Genomic DNA, 19,263 nt, shown 5'->3' with positions numbered 1-19,263 from the left:
AGGGAGACTGGCCATGACAGAAAGACCAAGCATGTGATCAGAGTGGAAATTTTGTCCCTACTCCCATCCCCACCGCACCGCCAACTTCTGGGACTAGAGATTGAGTTCCTCATGTGGTTAATGATTCAATCAATGGTGCCTATGGAGTAAAGCCCCATATAAAAGCTCGACATTGAAACCGAGAGGAGCTTCCCGGTTGGTGAACACACCAATGTGCTGGGAGGGGGACATGCCCATTCCACGAGAGGAGGGTGTGGCAGGTCTGCACACATACACCCCCCACCCCGCCAACACCTTGCCCTACATAGCTCTTCCCTTTGGCTGTTTTGAGTCTATATGATAATAAAATTAATTGTAAGTTTAGCATGCTCAGTGAGTTCTGTGAGCCACTGTAGCCAACTACTGAACCCTAAGTTTGGGTGGTGAGGACTCAAATTTGTAGTCAAGTCAGACAGAAGTGCCAGTAGCCTGTGGACCCTGCGTGCGCCTGAGTTCTGAAGTAAGGGTAGTCACGGGGACTTTGACATTTAACTTGTGGAGTCCGACACTGTGAAAAAACCAAACTCGGTTTTTCCTCCTATACTCTCTCAACACGTTCCTGACACCAGATGTGGGGGCAGGGGTCTCCCCCACCCACCAAGCAAGCCGTCATTTCTGCAGCAGACACCAGTGGGGCATCCTCCAGTTCGATTCTGACTCTACCTGCCAACAGTATCAGATCACACAGGTTGAGAACTCAGTCCCCTCTCCTCACTTCTGATGCCAAGTGCAAGCCCTGGGTTGTTTCTCCACTGCTCTGTCTGACCAGCTAATTGGGGTTCACTAAAGCAGCTCACAGAACTCAGGGACAACTTACTTACGTGTGTTAGCTTATTATAAGGATATTCCACAAGATATACATGAAAAGATGCATAGGGTGAGCTATGGAGGAGGGGTGGAGCTTCTTCAACCTCTGTGGGTGCTCCACCCTCCAGGAATCCCCACGTGTTCGGCTATCAAGAAATCCTCTGAACCTTGCCCTTTTGGGTTTTTATGGACGCTTCATTACGTAAGCCTGATTGACTAAACCATTGGCCACTGGTGATCAACTTAAACTTCAGCCCCTTTTCCCTCCCTGGAGGCTGAAGGGTGGGGCTGAAAGTTCCAATCTTCTAACCTTGTCTTGGTCTTTCTGGTGCCAGCTCCCATCCTGAAGCTACCTAGGGGCTTAGTGTGTAAAAAGACACTTACCACTTGGGAGATTCCAAGGATTTTAGGAGATGTATGTCAGGAATGAAGACCTAATACCTGTTTCACAATATCACAGACGCTAACTGCAGGTAGTTAGTGTCAGAAATGACACTGAAAATCCAACTGCAGGAGGCCCGCTGGTGTCAAGGAATAGTTGTCAGAACGTACAACCAAAGAGGCCTCTCTTCCCTCAAACCCACATCACTCTCCTTCTCCCGCCTGAAATGTCTTTCTGCTCCCCGCATTAACTAGTCCACTAGTCTGTTTTTCTAAATTCTTTCTGCCCTTCAAAGTCTACCTCCTTCACAGCGAGGAACTAGTGATGCTGTCCTGTAGCCCTTTCTTGTGTGTGTAACTCCGCACCTCCCACTAGGTAGCATCCGCTTTGGAAGACAGACCTGGGGAAGGCTTGCTGGGGACAAAGGAGTTGCTCACTAAATGCTCATCGCTGGCTAGAAGGGGAAGGCTGCACTGAAGTGAGGAAGGCTGCTGGCCTGGCCAGCACTCCTCCAGAAGAAGCCTCCGCTTCAGGCCTCTCGCCCTCCCTCCTTCTCCTGTTGGCTGTGAGAAGCAGTGTCTTGGGATGGGCCCGGTTTTGGGGGTGCTGGCTCTGCAGTTTCCAGCATCATTGGCCCTGACAGTAAATACAAAATTTTGGCATCTTCTCTACTGGGATTGGCAGTGCTCACCCAGGCCAACACCCGCCCCGTACACACACCACACTCCACACACACACCACACACCCCCACACCCCACACACACATCCCTACCCTCCCCACACACCACACATTCCCCCACACCACACACACACACATCATCCCCTACCCCCACACACATCCACACACCACCCCTACACACACACCCACACACCACACACACACACACACCACACACCCCCACACACATCCACACACCACCCCTACACACACACCCACACACCACACACACACACACACCACACACCCCCACACCCCACACACACATCCCTACCCTCCCCACACACCACACATTCCCCCACACCACACACACACACACACATCATCCCCTACCCCCACACACATCCACACACCACCCCTACACACACACCCACACACCACACACATACCGCACCACACACAACCCCACACACCGCACCCACATACACCACACCCCCCCACACCACACACACACAACCCTACACACACACCACACACCACACATGCACCACAACCCCCACACCACACACACACCACAACCCCCGACACACACCACACACTACACCACACCCCCCCACACCACACACACCGCACCACACACAACCCCACACACTGCACCCCCATACACCACACCCCCCCACATACCACGCACACACCACAACCCCACACACAAACCACACACACCACAGCCCCCCACACCACACACACATCACCCCCCACACCCACACACACACACACCACCCCCCACACCACACAAACACACCAAACCCCCCCACACTACACACTCCTCACACACACATCAAACCCCCCCCACACCACACACATAGATGCACACACCACACCCCCCACACCACACACACACCACCTCCCACACACCACACCCACACACACATCACTCCCCCACATCACACACACACCACCGCCCCGGCACATACCACACCCCCTGCATACCACACCCCCCACACGCACACACACCACACACACCAACCCCCCACACACTACACACTCTTCACACACACACCACACCCCCACACACACCACACACAACCACACACAGACGCACACACCACAACCCCCCACACTACAAACACACCACCCCCCAACATGCCACACACACACACCACCGCCCCTGCACACCACACACCCCCGCACACCACACACTCCTCACACACACAACCCCACACACCACAAACACACACACCCTACCCACACCACACACACACACACACACACACACACACACACACACACCATGCCTAGCCTATATCTGCCTCATTTTGGGCCACAGTTGAAAATCACTGAACGTGGCCGTAGTCTGGCCTTGTTACTCCTCTCTCCCTTTCTCTCCATTTGCTGTTTGGCAAAGGGCCAGTAGAGAACAGTGCATTCCCTCTTACACACTTTCTCACCCGCCTTCCACCTCACACACTCCACCTTTTCCTGAAGCTGCCTCCAAAAGCCGAGGTCTGTGGTTCCTTAGACAGCTCTGACAGAGTCTAGTTGACCCAAGCCATGCGGGTAACTGGTGGGGGCAGAGAGCCATGTTACCCGTCCCCTCGACACCCTGGAAGATGAGCCGGCAGTAGAAAGGTGGGGGCTACACTGGGCTCCTCCTCCCAGGGAGGCCAATGTGAGAGGTTTCACAGAGTGACCTAGAGGCACTTAGGAAGCCCAGGGCCTTCCTCCACATCACTGCCCATGGGCAACTGCTCTGAGCTGCTAAGCCTGGATCTGGCTTCAGAAAAAGCATGACTCCTGTGTGATCTTTGGGCCTCCACCTTCACTCCTTCTTCCAGCTCCCACCTCCTCTGAAGGTCTCTCTCAGCACATGCTGGATCTTAGAAGGAGAGAATATTAGACATTTTTACCTCATGGAAATTTAAATGGCCATGTTAAGTTTTAGCTGTAACTGGAATGAAAGGCCTGGTCCCCAGTTATAGGAATTTTAAGGAGCAGCTTAAGTGGAGAGGGTTGGGAGGAGGGGATGTGTCTCTCCTGGTATTGCTGTGCCCCACTCCCCAAGTTCTGCTCATCAAGCAATCTGGAAGAATTCTTCCTCTTCCCCACCAAGTGTTGGGGCACCTTCTTCTATAACACTTCCTCTTCTTAAGACATTCTCAGTCCAAATCTCCCAAGATTTTCTCCCAAATCTCTTTACGGTGAGGATCTGGGGGAAACAAAATCTCACCCTGTTTCAAGGTCTGAATAGCATACAATTCCATTTTATCTTGCCCTCAATTGGATTCTCATCCCAATTTCTCTCCCAGCTATACTAGCCCCCAAACAGTCACTACGGCAGTCCCCAAGTTACCTGAGAGCACCGGAGTCTCACATTTAAAACTGGAAGGGACTTTACAGCTCAGTCCCAACTCCCCAAGTTACAGAGGAAGAAACTCAAGTCCAGTGAAAAGTTACTTGTCCAAGGTCCCATGCCAATTAGTGGCAGAATTCAGATTAGAACTCAGTACTTCAGCTGCCACTCTAGTGCTGTTTCTGAAAAGCCATAACCACTTCACATGCCCATTCAATTTAGGGTTTGAGGCCTGGAGTTTAGGTACTATTTTTGGAGACATTGTTGGAAGTTCTAGGATGAGGTATTTATGAAGATTCGGTTCTCATTTCCCTCTCCAAAGCTCTTGGTTGGGTAACGTGGCTCATGTCTGTAATCTCAGCACTTTGGGAGGCTGAGACAGGAGGGCCACTTGAGGCCAGGAGTTTGAGACCAGCCTGGGCAACATGGTGAGACCCAATCTCTATAAATAATAACAATAATAATAACAATATAAAGCTCTTGTTTTGTGTTGTATTGCCATAGTCAACTGCAACCTGGTCTGGGGTAGGAGGAGGCAGGGGGCTGGGGGTAAGGAGGGCTGCTGAGCTGTGTGATGTCTTTGCTGGGCTCCCAGCCTGGCTGATGGGGGTTTATCCACCCCGACCTGAGAGCAGGTGTGGGCCCTCTGTCCCCAGAGCTTCTTGAAGAACAGTTTGTTCTGCAGGGTGCAGCCAGGGTAGGGGGAGAGTTGCAGATACCAGCACAGCCCTGGAGCCTGTTGCAGCTGCTTCCTGTTGTCAGAGGGCTCCTCTACCAAGGGGCTGAGCTCCCTGACACCTCCACACCCTTGCCTAGTTCTCTGTGTGGTATCCTGCCTCAGTAGGCCAGCAACTTCCCACGGATACCAAGGAAGGCTCTGTTCAAGTAGCAAGAGCTCTGAGTGAGGAAGTGCCCTGTGGCCAGGCACATTTCCAGCCTCGTGGCTGACCACCCCCGGTGCAAACAGGGTCCTGTCCTCACATATGCGGGTTCATTTCTGCCTTGTCTTCCCTTCCCTGTCTGAAAGATCTTTCCCATCCCGTCTGCAAAGTCAAGTTCTCCCCACCATTCTCGGTTCCATCTCTTCCCCGAAGCTTTGTCTGCAGCGACTCTCCCCACCCCCGCTCCACTGGCCGTACTGGACTGTCCGGCATGAAAGTGTGGGCCCTCGCTTCACACTGCCTTGTCTTGTGGTTTGACATTTCACCTAGGTTTGCTTTTTCTCCTCTTCAAGACTCGAAGACAGGATGATTTGGGTCCTTAACCACTGCCTCCTACTTCAAACAAGATCCCTTACAGAGCTGAGCTCAAAAGCCGACCCTGAGTAGTAAGGCCATAAGAAATCCTGGCTGAATGTCCCGTCTCAGTGTCTCTGTCTTGGTTCCTGCCTGAATTTCAGTCAGCTGAGCCACAGTTCACCCCAGACCCTGTAGCATGTTGGGAGGAGAAATTTGGGCTCCTCTGCCTGGTAGTCACATTGCCTCACTGCAGGAAGTGACCCAGGCCTTGCCTGTCTCCCAGCTTGTGGGCCTCCTTGCCTCCAGGTTCCCCTCTGACTAATCATGAGAGTGCTATGGGGCTGACTGGAAGCCACCACTCCTGTCCTAGAAGGGACTTCCCCAGCCTGAATGCTTGCAGGTGGATGGCAAGGGAAGGGGGAGAGGGCTGGTAACATGCAAGGTGGTGCCCTGGTCCAGCTCCAGGGACACGGCTCATAAAACACTCCCAATAGGGGCTGTTCAGCCTGTCTCCATTCTTGCGGCTCTCTTCGCCCCAAGCCTCAGGCGGGGCCTGGCTCATTCTCCCTGGGGGGTCTGAAAGGGGCTGGAGTGGGGGTGGAGTGAGCAGCAACCCGGGACTCTCAGCTCAGCGCTCTTCCCCCCATTGTGAAATGGCCTTGGATAAGGGCCAAGCAGGAAGCTGCCTCCTATAGCTCCGCGGCCTGGCGCCTGGGGTGTGAGGACGGCCCCAGGCCCTTCCCTTCCCAAGGGAGGGCTGAAGCTGACACGGGGAGTCCACCTGCACGGAGACACTGAGCTGCCCTTGGCTAAGTCATGAGGGGCCTATGCCCTCCCTCCTGCTCTCTGTGCCAGCCAGGTGGTGGCAGGCAGAGGGGTGTGTAGAAAGTGCACGGGCCTGGGGCTCAGGGCCCAGGGCTTCCAGTCTCGCCTTTGGCATTACCAAGCTTTGTGATCTTGGTCCAGTCACTTTCCCTCTTTGGACCTCACTCAGTTTCTATTCACTTGTGAATAACTAGAAGGTAAAGGGTTGGACTAAAAAGGTCTTGGAGGCCTCTCCCAGCTCAAGATTGTGACTCACTGAAGTTGATGATTCATTGATGTTATTACCGGGACTGGGCTCTGATCAGACGGGAGTTTGTTCATTGTGTCTGCCTAGGAGTCCCTGTGTAAATCTGCATCTGTGGGTCTGTCACAGAGGTGGAGTGGGCTTCCCCAAACAATCAAGGATGAATGACGACACAGAGGCCAAGAGATGAACACCATCTGTTGCTCTGGGGAGTTGAGACACCTGTTGGGTAATTTGTACAGAACTCTGGCTATATAATTTCCTGTCCTTGACTTTCAGACAGGAAACTTTAAATTTGGGATCCCTAACCATCATGAATAAGGGAGCCCCTCCCACCCACTAAACCCATCAAAGTGTGGGGAGGAGGAAGGCAGGAATAGGTGTTCACGCCCCAGACTTCCAGCCTGGCTGCGAATGCTTGAGCAATAACTATGCTTGCCTTTCATGGTCTCAGTTTCCCCTCGTACAATATGGGGTATGCTAGCCCGCTTCTTGAGGTTCAGCAAGGAAGGAAATCCTAGATGAGAAGAGAAGAACCTGTTAAAGTTCACGCATGTTTCTTGAGTGCCACCACCTGATTCTGTACCAGGATGGCCTTCCAGGCATGTGGGGCCAGGGGTTGCCCATGGGGTGTAGCCTAGAGGGTATTGGCAATTCCTTTGTATCTCCCCAAAGCCCCATACCAGAAATCCCACCATTAGAGTCTGTTCTTTGTTTTTTTTTTTTTTTTTTTTTTTTGAGACAGTGTCTTGCTCTGTCGCCCAGGCTGGAGTGCAGTGGCCGGATCTCAGCTCACTGCAAGCTCTGCCTCTGGGGTTCCCGCCATTCTCCTGCCTCAGGCTCCCAAGTAGCTGGGACTACAGGCGCCCACCACTGCGCCCGGCTAGTTTTTTGTATTTTTAGTAGAGATGGGGTTTCACCGTATTAGCCAGGATGGTCTCGATCTCCTGACCTCGTGATCCGCCTGTCTCGGCCTCCCAAAGTGCCGGGATTACAGGCTTGAGCCACCGCGCCCGGCCAGAGTCTGTTCTTTGTTTACCATCACCTAAGTTTCCTCCACAAATGGAGGGCGGGTGACATACTGTTTGTCCTGAACATGTGTGTGATTTGGCTACCAGATGGGCTGCCTCCACGCAGCTGGCTGAGCTTGGTGAGAGCCTGGGATTCTGGTGCGGATGGACGGGAGGGTGTTTTGTGGGACTGAATATTTCTTCTCAGGGTACTGCTTGAGAAGGAGAGGAAAAGAACAATGAAACCTAGCTTTTCTGCCGCGCTTTCTCACTTATAAGGTATTTATATTCACGTTGTCACACTGAACTCACCACAGCAGTGTGAGGAAGATACTCCCATTTTACAACTGAGGAAATGGAGGCTCACAGAGATTGAGATGACTTTCCTTCAGAGATACAGCCAAGAAATGCGAAGTTGGGCCTCGAATCCAAAGACAGAACTAAGGAGACAGGATTCTGCCTGGGAGTGAGAGGGGGACGGGGATTGGGATAGGAACCCACACCCAGAAGGAAGGAAAGATGAGGAGTGGAGAGAGAGTCCCATTTTGTTCCACTGTGCCTAGAGCTGGCCTCTTTTCTGCCTTCCCTCCCTTCTTGTCACCTCTTTGGACAGCTGAGAGACAGCTGAAAGCTCGGCACTCCTGAGCTGCCCGCAGGCTACACTCATTTGCAAGTTCTTCTCTGCACAGAGGTGGCTGGCTCCTCAGTAAAACAATGCTCACCTCACAGGACTGTTGGGGACTCAAAAGAGGATATATGTAAGCACCTAGAAATGAACCGGGCACTTAGTCACTTCTCGAGAAATATAAGCAAGCTATTGTATGAGAAAAAAAAAGTCTCTTCTCTAGCGGAGAATTCAGTCAGCTTCTCGCACCTAGAACAGTGTCTAACACCGCTTGTTTAGCCTTGTTCAGTGAATGGACGAATGATAATCTTTCTGTAACATGGAAAGTTCTAGTCTCCACAGAAGTAGTTTTGAAAAATAACGACCACAATCTTGGATATTCTTAGGGTTGATCTAAGGTAAATGATAGGGCAAGATCTGGGAGCGTCTGAGGCTGCGCCCAGGGCTGCGCTTGTCTGGTGAGGCCAGGGCGTCCCCTGCTGGCCGAGGCGCGCCGCAGGCAGGTTGAGGCCACTCCTCACCTCTGCGATGGCGCCTGGAGGGAGGGCGTGGTGGCGTTGCCTACTTCCTTGCCGTGAGCGAGGGGAAGGCCAGTGCTAATCACTGACACTTGTGGGTTCTGGAAACTTCCCTAGGGCCCCCAGAAGGGGCTGCGGGGGGAGAAAAGCAGCAGTTCTCAGAATTTTGGAAGTAGAAGTGACATTAGCAATCTAGCCTAAGTCCTGAACGTAACAGTGAAAAAACTTTAAAAAATACATCAACTGGGTGTTTACTATGAGCCCTTTACTTGGATTATGTCCTTGAAAGCTGACAACAACCCTCTGAGGCAGGTTCCCTGTGGAGGATAAGGCACAGGCAAGCACCTCGTGCAGGGCCTCACAGCAAGTGGGGGAGCAGGGTGAGCCTGGGGCGTCTGACTCACAGTCCAGGACACCTGTGCTATCTCTCTAGGGCACTGGGGCTTGCGATTTCAATCCAGGACTTCATCCTGGGGTGGGGATGGAGAGAGTTCCTGGGGCCCTGAGTTGGCTGAGCAGATACAATGCACACTTGTTGACCAACTGCAGACAAGAATAAAGGAATTGGTAACTGCCAGTGTTGGAGTGGATTCAGTCCAGGGAGTGTGTCGACGTGGCTTCAGGGTGGTTACTCTCTCTGGGCATCCAGGCTTCCAGGACACACTCTCACCTCCCTCTGGCCACCCCTGTGGCCCTCTCTAGGATGACTCCACCAGAGCTACCCACCTCCCGCTGGCGTAGGAGGTCTCCCAGCCTTAGGTTCTAAAACTTGTCATGCCGAAGCCAGACCTGCCCAGTGCCATTCCTCGATGTGTTTAGATGACACCCTCCTTCCTTCATCCAGAGCTGACCCTTAAATCAGCACGCTGGAGCTATGGTGAGGCAGCTCAGAGCCCAACGTGCAGTTCCCCTCAGACTGAAACTGAAAAGTTAAACTAGCTCAGAGGCCAGTCCTCCGTAAGGTGCACAGTGTCTTGTTGCAATCTGCTTCTGTAGTGTGAATCCACCTTGACAAGGAGGACATGGGAACAGCCCACTCCCATCCAAGGGACTGCGGTGTAAAAATGCATACCTTAGCTCATTTACTCCTCCCTTTGACATGAGGTAGGCACTTTTATGACTTCCCCATTTTACAGATGAGGACACTGAGGCACAGAGAGACTTAAGCAATTTTGGAATATGCAAAAAAGATTACTGGAAACAAATACATTAAAGAAAAAGATAAACTCAAAAACAACAATAACAAAAAACAAAATGAAACAAAAAATAGTGGATGTTTCCAATGAAAAATTATACATTGTTTAGAACACAGCCTTCTGGATTAGCTGATTTCTAGCCTTTCATTTCCTTTGCACTATTTTACAACTCTGTAGGTTGTAGAGACTCAATGGCAATGCAGAGGATTTTTGTCTATGGACATACAAATGCTTCTGTTCAGTGAAGGGACAACTCTGGGTCCCTCCTGTGCAAAATCCAATTTTGCTTAACAAATTCATTCCAGAATTCCTGATGCTTACTGGATTCTCCTTTGAATGGACTGTAACATACATCTCGTTTCCTTATTTATAGGTTAAATACAATAAAAATTTTTTTGAGACAGCATCTCGCTGTTTCCCTGGCTGGAGTGCAGTGGCACAATCATGGCTTATTGCAGCCTTGACCACCCCAGCTAGGAACCCCATCCAGGAACTAGCGACTTTGTTTTTAACCATTGTACTTTCCAGGCACTGCAAAGTGTAATTGCATTAGAGTAACTGCAGCTGTAAATTAATCAGCCCTAACCTGAACAAGATCCTTGACCCTAATTCAAACCCTAACTGAATTCCTGACCCTAATTCAAAACCAACTCTAATTAAAACCTAATAAAGTGTGCTCTGTCTGAGGAAAAAACACATTACCCCGCATTTCGGGAGAGACCATCTCAGGCTGCACAAACAAGCCTACTTACTCAGGTCCCTTGGGTGGGCCCGGCCCTGAGGAGCAGGAGGTATTTTTCAGCGCCCATCTTCCTGTAGTATCCCCGCCCATGGAGAAGTGGCCAAAGCTGGTACAGTGTTTTGTGCCCAGGGCCTTCATTTTGCTCTTGGTGCTGCCTGGGCCTTTGATGAAGCCCCCATGATATCGGAAGGGATTTGGGAACCATTTTCATGTCATGCTTCTCCTAGAACTGTGAAAGGGAGAGGAAAAACTGAGGGAGAGGGAGCAGGAAGGTGTGTGGCCTGCATGACTTAGAGACAGTGACCCAGCTCCATGCCTCACATACACACTACTCTGCTCCAAGGCCAAAAGCCATTAACCTCTATTATGCATTTAGATTACAATTTGATTAATGATATGTTACCCTAATCACACATAATTGCAAGTTAGGATTTGGGGTCCTGGAAAACATCAAAATTTAACCATGTTATATTGACATAGACTCTCAATTTCATTGTATCCTGAGCTACCTTTATTCCTGATTGATCACATACAACACCATTTTTCTCACTGAGAAATTTATTTTCAGATACAGTCTTTTAAATCAATGAACTTTATCTTGCTTTTACTCATTGTTTTAATTCTTTTAAGCTCAAAAATTTAAATTTAGCAACATTATTTTAATTCATTGTACTTCCTTTTATGATCCCTTTTATTTATGGCAAATGATACTGGTTTTCCACTTATGATCATGATATTAAATACACTTAAGTATAAAATGAGTCAATTTAAAGAAAAATATTAACTAACAGTACAGGTGGTATTAAGATAATGGCAGAAATCAGGATGGTGATGTTGAAATGATGGAAGGTGTGTGGCCTATAAATAATAACACTATTTGATACTGTACTGTTTATTGGGCATTTACTATGTGCTAGGCCCAATGTAATCAATGATAGCACTGTTCAATAGAATTAGTGATGAGGGAAATGCTCTACATCCGCACTATCCAAGCCACATGTTGCTACTGAATCCCTGAAATGTGGCTAGGGTGACTGACGAATTAAAATTTTAAAATTAATTTAAACATCTATATTTACCATATTAGAGCAAGCCTAAAGGTCTTACATATAGTATTTTATAAAATCTTCATAACATCAATGAAGTAAGCATTATTATTGTTATTTTGCTAGTGAAGAGACTTAGGCCTTGAGAGGTTGCCTGAGGCCACATTATTAGTAAGTAGTAGAGGTAGGATCTGAACCCCGATCACTTTGACTTCTGAATAGGTGCTCTTGGTCATTTCCCACAGAAAAACAAAGCCCAAAGAATATTCTGTCAGTAGTTGAATTGTACTGGCTCCAGTGCTATGCACACATTCCAGGTACTAGGACATAGACATCTCTGGGGGATCATCCAGCCGGCCACCGACATTTTTGCAAAAGTCCAGATGCTAGTGTGATTGCAATCACATTAAACTTTGAAGATAGCCAACAGGACTCATGCAGGTGTAGATGTGAAAATTAAAAAGAAAAAGAACAGCTGGGGGCAGTGGCTCATGCCTGTAGTCCCAACTACTTAGGAGGCTGAGGCTGGAGGATAGCTTGAGCCTGAGAGGTGGAGACTGCAGTGAGCTGAAATTGTACCACTGCCCTCTAGCCTGGGTGACAGAGTGAGACCCTGCCTCAAAAAGAAAAAGGAATCTGAGATGACTCATGGGTGTTTTTTTTTTGAGTAACTAGGCAGATGGTGGTGCCATTTAATAAATAGCAAAGATGTGGGAAGCAAAAAGTTTTGATTTGGTCATGTAATATCCGAGATGCTGGTTATACATCCAAGTGGAACTACCAAGTAGACAGCTGAATATGTAAGTTTGGAGCTCAATACAGAGGTAAAAGCTATAATTAAAAATTGGGGAGTCATCTTCGTACACCTCAGGACTAGCAAAGGTTAGAACAGTCTGGTGAAAACCCCTGCTGTAGGGCCACCAACACACGAGCACTCTGTGATTGGCGCCGTGTGAATAACCTCTAGCGTGCACGTCCAACCGTTTGGCTTCCCTGGGCCACGTTGAAAGAAGAATTGTAAGAATTGTCCTGGGCCATATGTAAAATACGCTAACACAAATGATAGCTATGAGATAAAAAACTTTTTCAAAAAGGGCCCATGCATAATTTTGGTGGTATCTGCCAATACAGATGAGCCAAAAAAGTCCTCACATTCAAATGGCTGGACACCCATGCAAGAGCCCCGGGCCTTGGCATTACTAGCTCAGAAGCTGAAGTCCTGGTTGCGAGCACCAGATTGACCCACGGTAGGTCAATGCTTGAGCCCCGCTGCTGAGGGCAGGTGAGTGACTCTCTGACCCTTTTATTTAATTATTTATTTATTGCCTCTCACCAAAACCCACACAACAGGGGACTGCAAACAGGTTCAAATCCTGGAGAACCAAAAGCCAATACAGGTTGGCTATACAAGGTCATCAGCCTAGGGCAGGAAGTGGGCAAAGGGCGCTGGCCATTTGGAAGAAAATGTGAAATCAGAGAGTGAACATATTTAAGCCATTAAGTTTGTGAATCTCCTAACTGGGCTCCCCATTTCCTGCCTTGTCTCTCTACAGTGTCTTCACAACCCAGACAGGGCCATCTTTAAAAAATGGTAAATCCCATTTTCAGTGTTCTCTTGAAAACTTCCTTAACAAGAGTCTTCTCTTTGTATCTAGAACAAAATCCAAATTTACCATGGTCACAGGCCCTACATAATCTGGTTCCCAGCTACCTCTCCATACTCCTTCACTCCTTGCTCCACAAGCCCTCCTCACCCCCACCCGCACCTGTCAGTCTTAGACACAGGGCAACTTGTTTCCCCTTTGGGGGTTTTGCTCTAGCCATTCTCTGTGTCTGAAACACTGTGTCCCTAGATCTTTGGATGGCTGGTCCTTTCAGCTTTCAATTCAAAGCTCTCCTCTTCGACGAGAACTCCTCTGACCCCAGCCCAAAGCAGTCCCCTTCCCACTCATTATACAGCCCTGCTTAGCTGTCTTCACAGAGCTCATTATCTGAAGCTGTACTACTTACTTGTTTGCTTCATTGTTTATTTCCTCCCTGCCCCTTTTAACCCAAGTTCCAGGAAACCAGAAACTTAGCTTGTCTTATCCTGCAGCATCCCCAACCTCTACAACAGTGCCTGGCACAGACTGAGAGGCACTCAGCGAAAACCTCTTGTGTGGTAGAATGCTTGACTTTATAGAGGGCCCAGGGTTCAAGCTGGCTACTGGCAGAGAGGGCTTACAACCCAGTTCTCCTGACTAATCAGAGGTAGAACTAAAAACTGGGCTCCAGCCCCTCTTTTTTTTTTTTTTTTTGAGACGGAGGCTCGCTCTGTAGCCCAGGCTGGAGTGCAGCGGCGCGATCTCGGCTTGCAAGCTCCGCCTCCCGGGTTCACGCCATTCAGCCTCCGGAGTAGCTGGGATTACAGGCGCCCGCCACCACCCCCGGCTCTTTTGTATTTTTAGTAGAGACGGGGTTTCACCGTGTTAGCCAGGATGGTCTCAATCTCCTGACCTCGTGATCCGCCCGCCTCGGCCTCCCAAAGTGCTGGGATTACAGGCGTGAGCCACCGCGCCCGGCCCAGCCCCTCTGGCTACAGCTAAAGGGCAGCGTTTAGGGAGAATTTAAAGGATCTACAGGAACTTATAATGATGACAATAATTAAAAGAACAACAGCTGATACCTACGGAACACGCTCTATGTGCCAGGCACTGTTCTACGTATTTAATCTGAGTTTCATTTACGCTTCACGACCACACTGCGAAGTAGATACTATCATTACCCTCACTTTATGGATAAGGAAACTGAGTCACTGAATTGTTAGGTAACCTGCCCAGCATACAGCTGAACATAAACTATACGCTGCTATCAAAACTTTCTTTTGCTCTCACTCCCTCACCCTGGCTGGGGTGAGAAGTTCTCTCTCAAGCGACGGCCCAGGACAGCCCCAACGCCTCCAGGTCACTGGCCCCCGGACGTCCCAGGGCGCCGGCCAGGATTGGTGGAAGAGAAGAGATTGGTGGAAGACAATGGAAGCGTAGTAGCGGAAGTCCCGCCCAGCCTAGGCCGAACTTCCGGCTCTCACTGCTAGGGGCTTCAGCGGAGGGAGTGGAGCGAAGCGTCGCCGCGATGGTGTTGTTGGAGAGCGAGCAGGTATGGCTAGGCCTGGCCGGCAGAGAGACGGGGGCGGCTCAGGCTTTGGTCGAGACCTCTGCCTCCTTCTGCGGGAGGACCAGGGCCTTGACGCGGCGGGGCGAGGATTTGGGGCTGGCTAACGGGGCCGGGCCTGTTGTTTTTCAGTTCCTGACGGAGCTGACCAGACTTTTCCAGAAGTGCCGGACGTCGGGCAGCGTCTATATCACCTTGAAGAAGTGTAAGCAGCGGGAGGGGAGCCGGGCGATGCTCCCCGGGTGCCCGGTGTCTGGGAGCCACCGGAGTCTGTCTGCCGCGGACCGCCGCCTTCCTCTACCGTCCGTCACTCTGTACTGGGCACATTCGGGGCTTCGGGCCTGGAAAATGATGGGGATTGTAGCGGGCGCAGTCCCCAGCGCTGAGCCGCCTAGGTTGCTTCTGGTAACAATGGGTCCCAAGCAGCCCAGGGCTCTTTGTCAGGGATCCCAAACGCCGCCACTTTGAGTGGGAGTTAACGTGCTTCGCTATTCCATGTTTCCGTCGTGGAAATAATAGTTTCTCCAGGGTTTCGCCAGACCGTGGTAGCAGACGAGGTGTTTAACAGAACTAGAGCAGCGGGGCTGGATTAGGTCATCACTTACCCCCTCCTCTGTTTTAACTGTTTGTCTGCCGCTCAGCCACGTATGCGGCCGTGTTCACCAGGATGCATTTTTCCTTCAGATGACGGTCGAACCAAACCCATTCCAAAGAAAGGTACTGTGGAGGGCTTTGAGCCCGCAGACAACAAGTGTCTGTTAAGAGCTACCGATGGGAAAAAGAAGATCAGCACTGTGGTGAGCTGAGTTCCTAAGGCTATCTTTTGAAATGTAAACACTCGAATTGAAGAGAGGATGGGGCGTTTCTGAACCAGGCTTTAATTTACTTTTCCCTTTTGCCCTGTGTGGCTATTTCTGAGACCAGGACCTTCCTATACTTCAGTAGTAGAAAACTCAAGAATAAAATAAAATGAAGAAGGTAGAGGTCAAACAGTCGTTAGTTCTGCTAAAATTTTTGCGGAAATGAATGAAAGTAGCGTATTCGTCCTTATTCGTAGTACTGTAAGGAGCCGTTGGCGTAAGTATTTGATTCCTTAGCCCCTTACTGTGTTGGGCCTTCAGTAAGCAGTTTCTTGGCACCAGGTGATGCTATTATTTCCTTATCTTTGTGGTTCACATGGCGAATGTGCAGCTAAATGTTAGGTTTCACACTTGAGAAAATATGCATTTTAGTCAAGAGCCCTAGTCTTTCCTTTCAGTGGAGGTTGAATAATGCAAAGGAAGAGTCTTCTTGAGTTGAGTGAATACTACTTTATTCTGCTGTGGCAGAACCAGACTTACTCTCTAATCACATTAGTGTAGGATACTGACTGCATGAAAATGTAGACTAGACTTAGTTGGTAAGCCTCCCGTGACAAGTTATCTTGAGAGGACTTTTACAGTAAAACAAGCTTATGTGGTTTTTACAAATAAAGTTAGATATCATGAAATAACGAAAACCTAAGGAGTCTTCTTCAGAGGTAGTATTTTGTGGTAGCTTGCATTGTGCTTAAATATGCTTGAATTAATGGAAGGCAGGTTTAAAAATAAGATGGGAAGGGAGTAGTTTAAATATATCTTATATTAATGTATAAAAAATTAATACTGAGAAGTCCTCTGACTTTTCTCAGAACCCAGGGAGAACACTCAGTGCCACCTTTCTAAGGGATTTCAAGAGGTGAGAAACAAAGCTTTTTTTTTTTTTTTTTTTTTTTTTGAAGGAGCCTACTGCCTTTCACCTCTTGGTGCAATTCTCATGTGGAAAAAGATGTAGAGCTCCTTTTCTTGTTCTCTAGGCAGAGGAAAGCAGAGTAGAAAAGTAACCATTCATGTATTACGAACCCCTGAAGTTGGGAAGAAGTATTTTAAAGATAAGGATGTTGTCTTTCAGAGGCTTTTGAGATACTGTCTGGGGTGGAGAAGAGGATGCTTATATGGATAATAGGTGTGACCTCTTTTTTCCTTCTCTTTCAGGTGAGCTCCAAGGAAGTGAATAAATTTCAGATGGTGAGTTTTGGGTGTTCCTTATGTCTTCCTTCTCAGGGCAAGAGTCAGCATGATAGTGAACACTGGGTAAGATTGATACTTGGGTTCACTGCTCTCTGGAGATAAGTTTTACTGGTATTTTTCAAGTAAAAGCTGCCAGGGTGTGAATTTCAACGCTAATACGCTCTTCCTTTCTGGTTTTTTTTAGTTAGATTTTGTCTTAGGCTGTAGATATATGCTACCTATAGTATAGTTGAACAAGAAGTTGCCTGCAGTTTTCCATTGAAAAAAACGTAAAAAATGTGTGCAACTGTCTGTGGGTGTTGCAGAAGCTATTATAATGTGAAAGAGTGTTTTATGCTTATACCATTTTCCGGTACAAGTGTCCAGTGGTGCTATATTCTTTATCAGGTAGGCTTCCTGATTTTTGGCTACCCTAAATCCATTATGCAAATAGGGCTGCTGTTCTGCTAAATGGCACATCTTCCCACTAAGGTATGCTCTGTTGTATCTTTCAGGCTTATTCAAACCTACTGAGAGCTAACATGGATGGGCTGAAGAAGAGAGACAAAAAGAACAAAACTAAGAAGACCAAAGCAGCAGCAGCGGCAGCAGCAGCGGCAGTAGCAGCAGCAGCAGCACCTGCCGCAGCAGCAACAACAGCAACACCAGCAACACCAGCAGCAACAGCAGCAACAGCAGCACAGTAAAGGGCACAAATTTCCTGCTTTCACCAATTAACCACTGAATTGCTATTTTTTCCTTTTGGCCACATAGCTAGGTTTCTGGTTCCCCCATAGTAGGTGTTTTCACATAAGATTAGGGTCCTGTTGGAAAGAACAGTTGCAGTGTTTATAGGGTAGTTGTGGTAAGAATCTAGTTTATTTTGCATTTGGCTAATTGGTCTGTGTTGCATGGTTATATTCTCCTGGATTATAGATTAAGTCTCTGTAGACATCTCTGTGAAGAACAAGCTATCATTAAACATGTCTGTTTATCAGCACTGTCTCTTTATTCTTTTCCCATCTCATTTTAACAGTTCTGGCAATAACTGTTAATTCTAGAATGATGTGATTAATGAATAGGCTTTAGCTCTGTAATATCTTCTAGGTTATTAGAATTGAAACCTGACAGTTTTATAAAAAGTCATGTTATCTCATGAGCTGCTTCCTACCTGGCTGTATAATTTTATCATCATGGTTCCTCAAGTGCCAATGAGTTCTCATAGTCAAATGAGAGTTTGTTTAACCACCTTAGGATAAACATATTACAAAGTCATCAAGAATAAAGGTTCCAAAGTAATAATGATTTTTGGTTTCTTTATGCCCTTTAGTTTGGATATTTTCATGTGCTTAGTCATTATAGCCAAGGGAAGAAAAGGCTATATCTTAACGTTCTAAGAGCTCCCTAAAACCTTTAGTGTTAATAGATTTACAATTAAAAAGCAGCAGGTATATGAAAGCATTTATTATATCCCAAAAGATAAATTTATAATATATTACACATGAAAAACTAACAAAGCTCAACTTTGTAGGACAGCTTCTTAGAAAATTTTTTTTTTTTTTTAAAGACAGGGTCTTGCTCTGTTGTCCCAGGTTGGAGTGCAGTGGCGCAGTCACAGCTCACTGCAGCCTCAACCTCCTAAGGCTGAGATGATCCATCTCAGCCTCTGGAGTAGCTGAGACTACAGGCATGTGCCACCGTGCCCAACTAATTTTTTCAGTTTTTATAGAGATGGGGTCTTGCTTTGTTGCTCAGGCTGGTCTCAAACTCCTGGTTTCAAGCAATCTTCCTGCCTTGGCTTCCCAAAGTGCTGGGATTACAGGTGTGAGCCACTGCACCTAGCCTCTTAGAATTTAGTTTTAAATTATTATGAATGTACAATATTCCGTTATTCCAGTATAAGCCTCTGTTTGAATGAGGTTAATGACAGTTCTTTAGGGTTAAAATAAGATTCTGTAGTAATCATCTCTATAGCTATACAGAAATAGCACAGATACCCTGCAAAAGAAAGGAAAAGGTTATAAGGACAGACTCAGTTTAATGAGTGAAGAACAGAGCTAATAAATTTTTATAAAAACCTGTAGGAGCTTTATTTAAGGAAAAACGAGGGAAGGCTAGTCACTAAAAAATTATATAGGTTTTATACAAGGTGTGACTGATGGGGGTCTGTAGTATAAGGTCCTAATAAGGAGATAACCATTCACCTCATAGGCTTCCTTGTTGCCTTTTAAGTGTGTCATAATGTGAATGATTGATTGGTATTTTGACATTTGGTATTTTGACATAAGGACATACAGCAAAGCAGTCATGGTTATTTTCTTTCATTTAAACATACTTCTTAGAAACTGAATTACCTGGGTGAACAAAACTGTAATTGGGACAGCTACTCCTAGGACCCCTGTGTTT

At 48.0% G+C, this 19,263-nt stretch overlaps 2 protein-coding genes across 7 annotated transcripts in view; one reads left to right on the top strand and one right to left on the bottom strand.

The window, feature by feature from the left end:
* The first annotated feature begins 14,738 nt into the window (after positions 1 to 14,738).
* SRP14 (signal recognition particle 14) lies at positions 14,739 to 17,854 on the top strand. Its single transcript, XM_045395283.1, has 5 exons — positions 14,739 to 14,815; positions 14,963 to 15,035; positions 15,515 to 15,627; positions 16,843 to 16,875; positions 17,373 to 17,854. The coding sequence occupies exons 1-5, from the start codon at positions 14,792 to 14,794 to the stop codon at positions 17,562 to 17,564; spliced, it is 435 nt and encodes a 144-aa protein (XP_045251218.1). The 5' UTR covers positions 14,739 to 14,791; the 3' UTR covers positions 17,565 to 17,854.
* Positions 17,855 to 18,308: 454 nt separating this feature from the next.
* The window catches only part of EIF2AK4 (eukaryotic translation initiation factor 2 alpha kinase 4), a 106,151-nt gene continuing 105,196 nt past the window's right edge, over positions 18,309 to 19,263 (bottom strand). For 5 of the 6 annotated variants that reach the window (XR_012414780.1, XR_012414781.1, XM_045395279.3 and 2 more), the window contains one exon: positions 18,309 to 18,855. Coding sequence is in view for 3 of the 6 variants with exons in the window: in XM_045395279.3 (XP_045251214.2) it covers positions 18,798 to 18,855 (58 nt within the window). In the remaining 3 variants the exon portion in view is untranslated. The remainder of the gene's footprint in view (positions 18,856 to 19,263) is intronic. The other variant, XR_012414777.1, reaches the window with a different exon arrangement.

This window comes from Macaca fascicularis, chromosome 7, assembly GCF_037993035.2.
Source record: "Macaca fascicularis isolate 582-1 chromosome 7, T2T-MFA8v1.1".
Classification (NCBI taxonomy): Eukaryota; Metazoa; Chordata; class Mammalia; order Primates; family Cercopithecidae; genus Macaca; species Macaca fascicularis.
This window is presented reverse-complemented; position numbering and strand designations above follow the sequence as displayed.

Excerpts from the sequence above, each read along its gene's own strand:
- SRP14 (XM_045395283.1), top strand. The coding sequence starts at position 14,792 with ATGGTGTTGTTGGAGAGCGAGCAG. Across the intron at positions 15,628-16,842 it reads AAAAGAAGATCAGCACTGTG|GTGAGCTCCAAGGAAGTGAA; the intron begins GTGAGCTGAGTT and ends CTTCTCTTTCAG. Across the intron at positions 16,876-17,372 it reads AAGTGAATAAATTTCAGATG|GCTTATTCAAACCTACTGAG; the intron begins GTGAGTTTTGGG and ends TGTATCTTTCAG.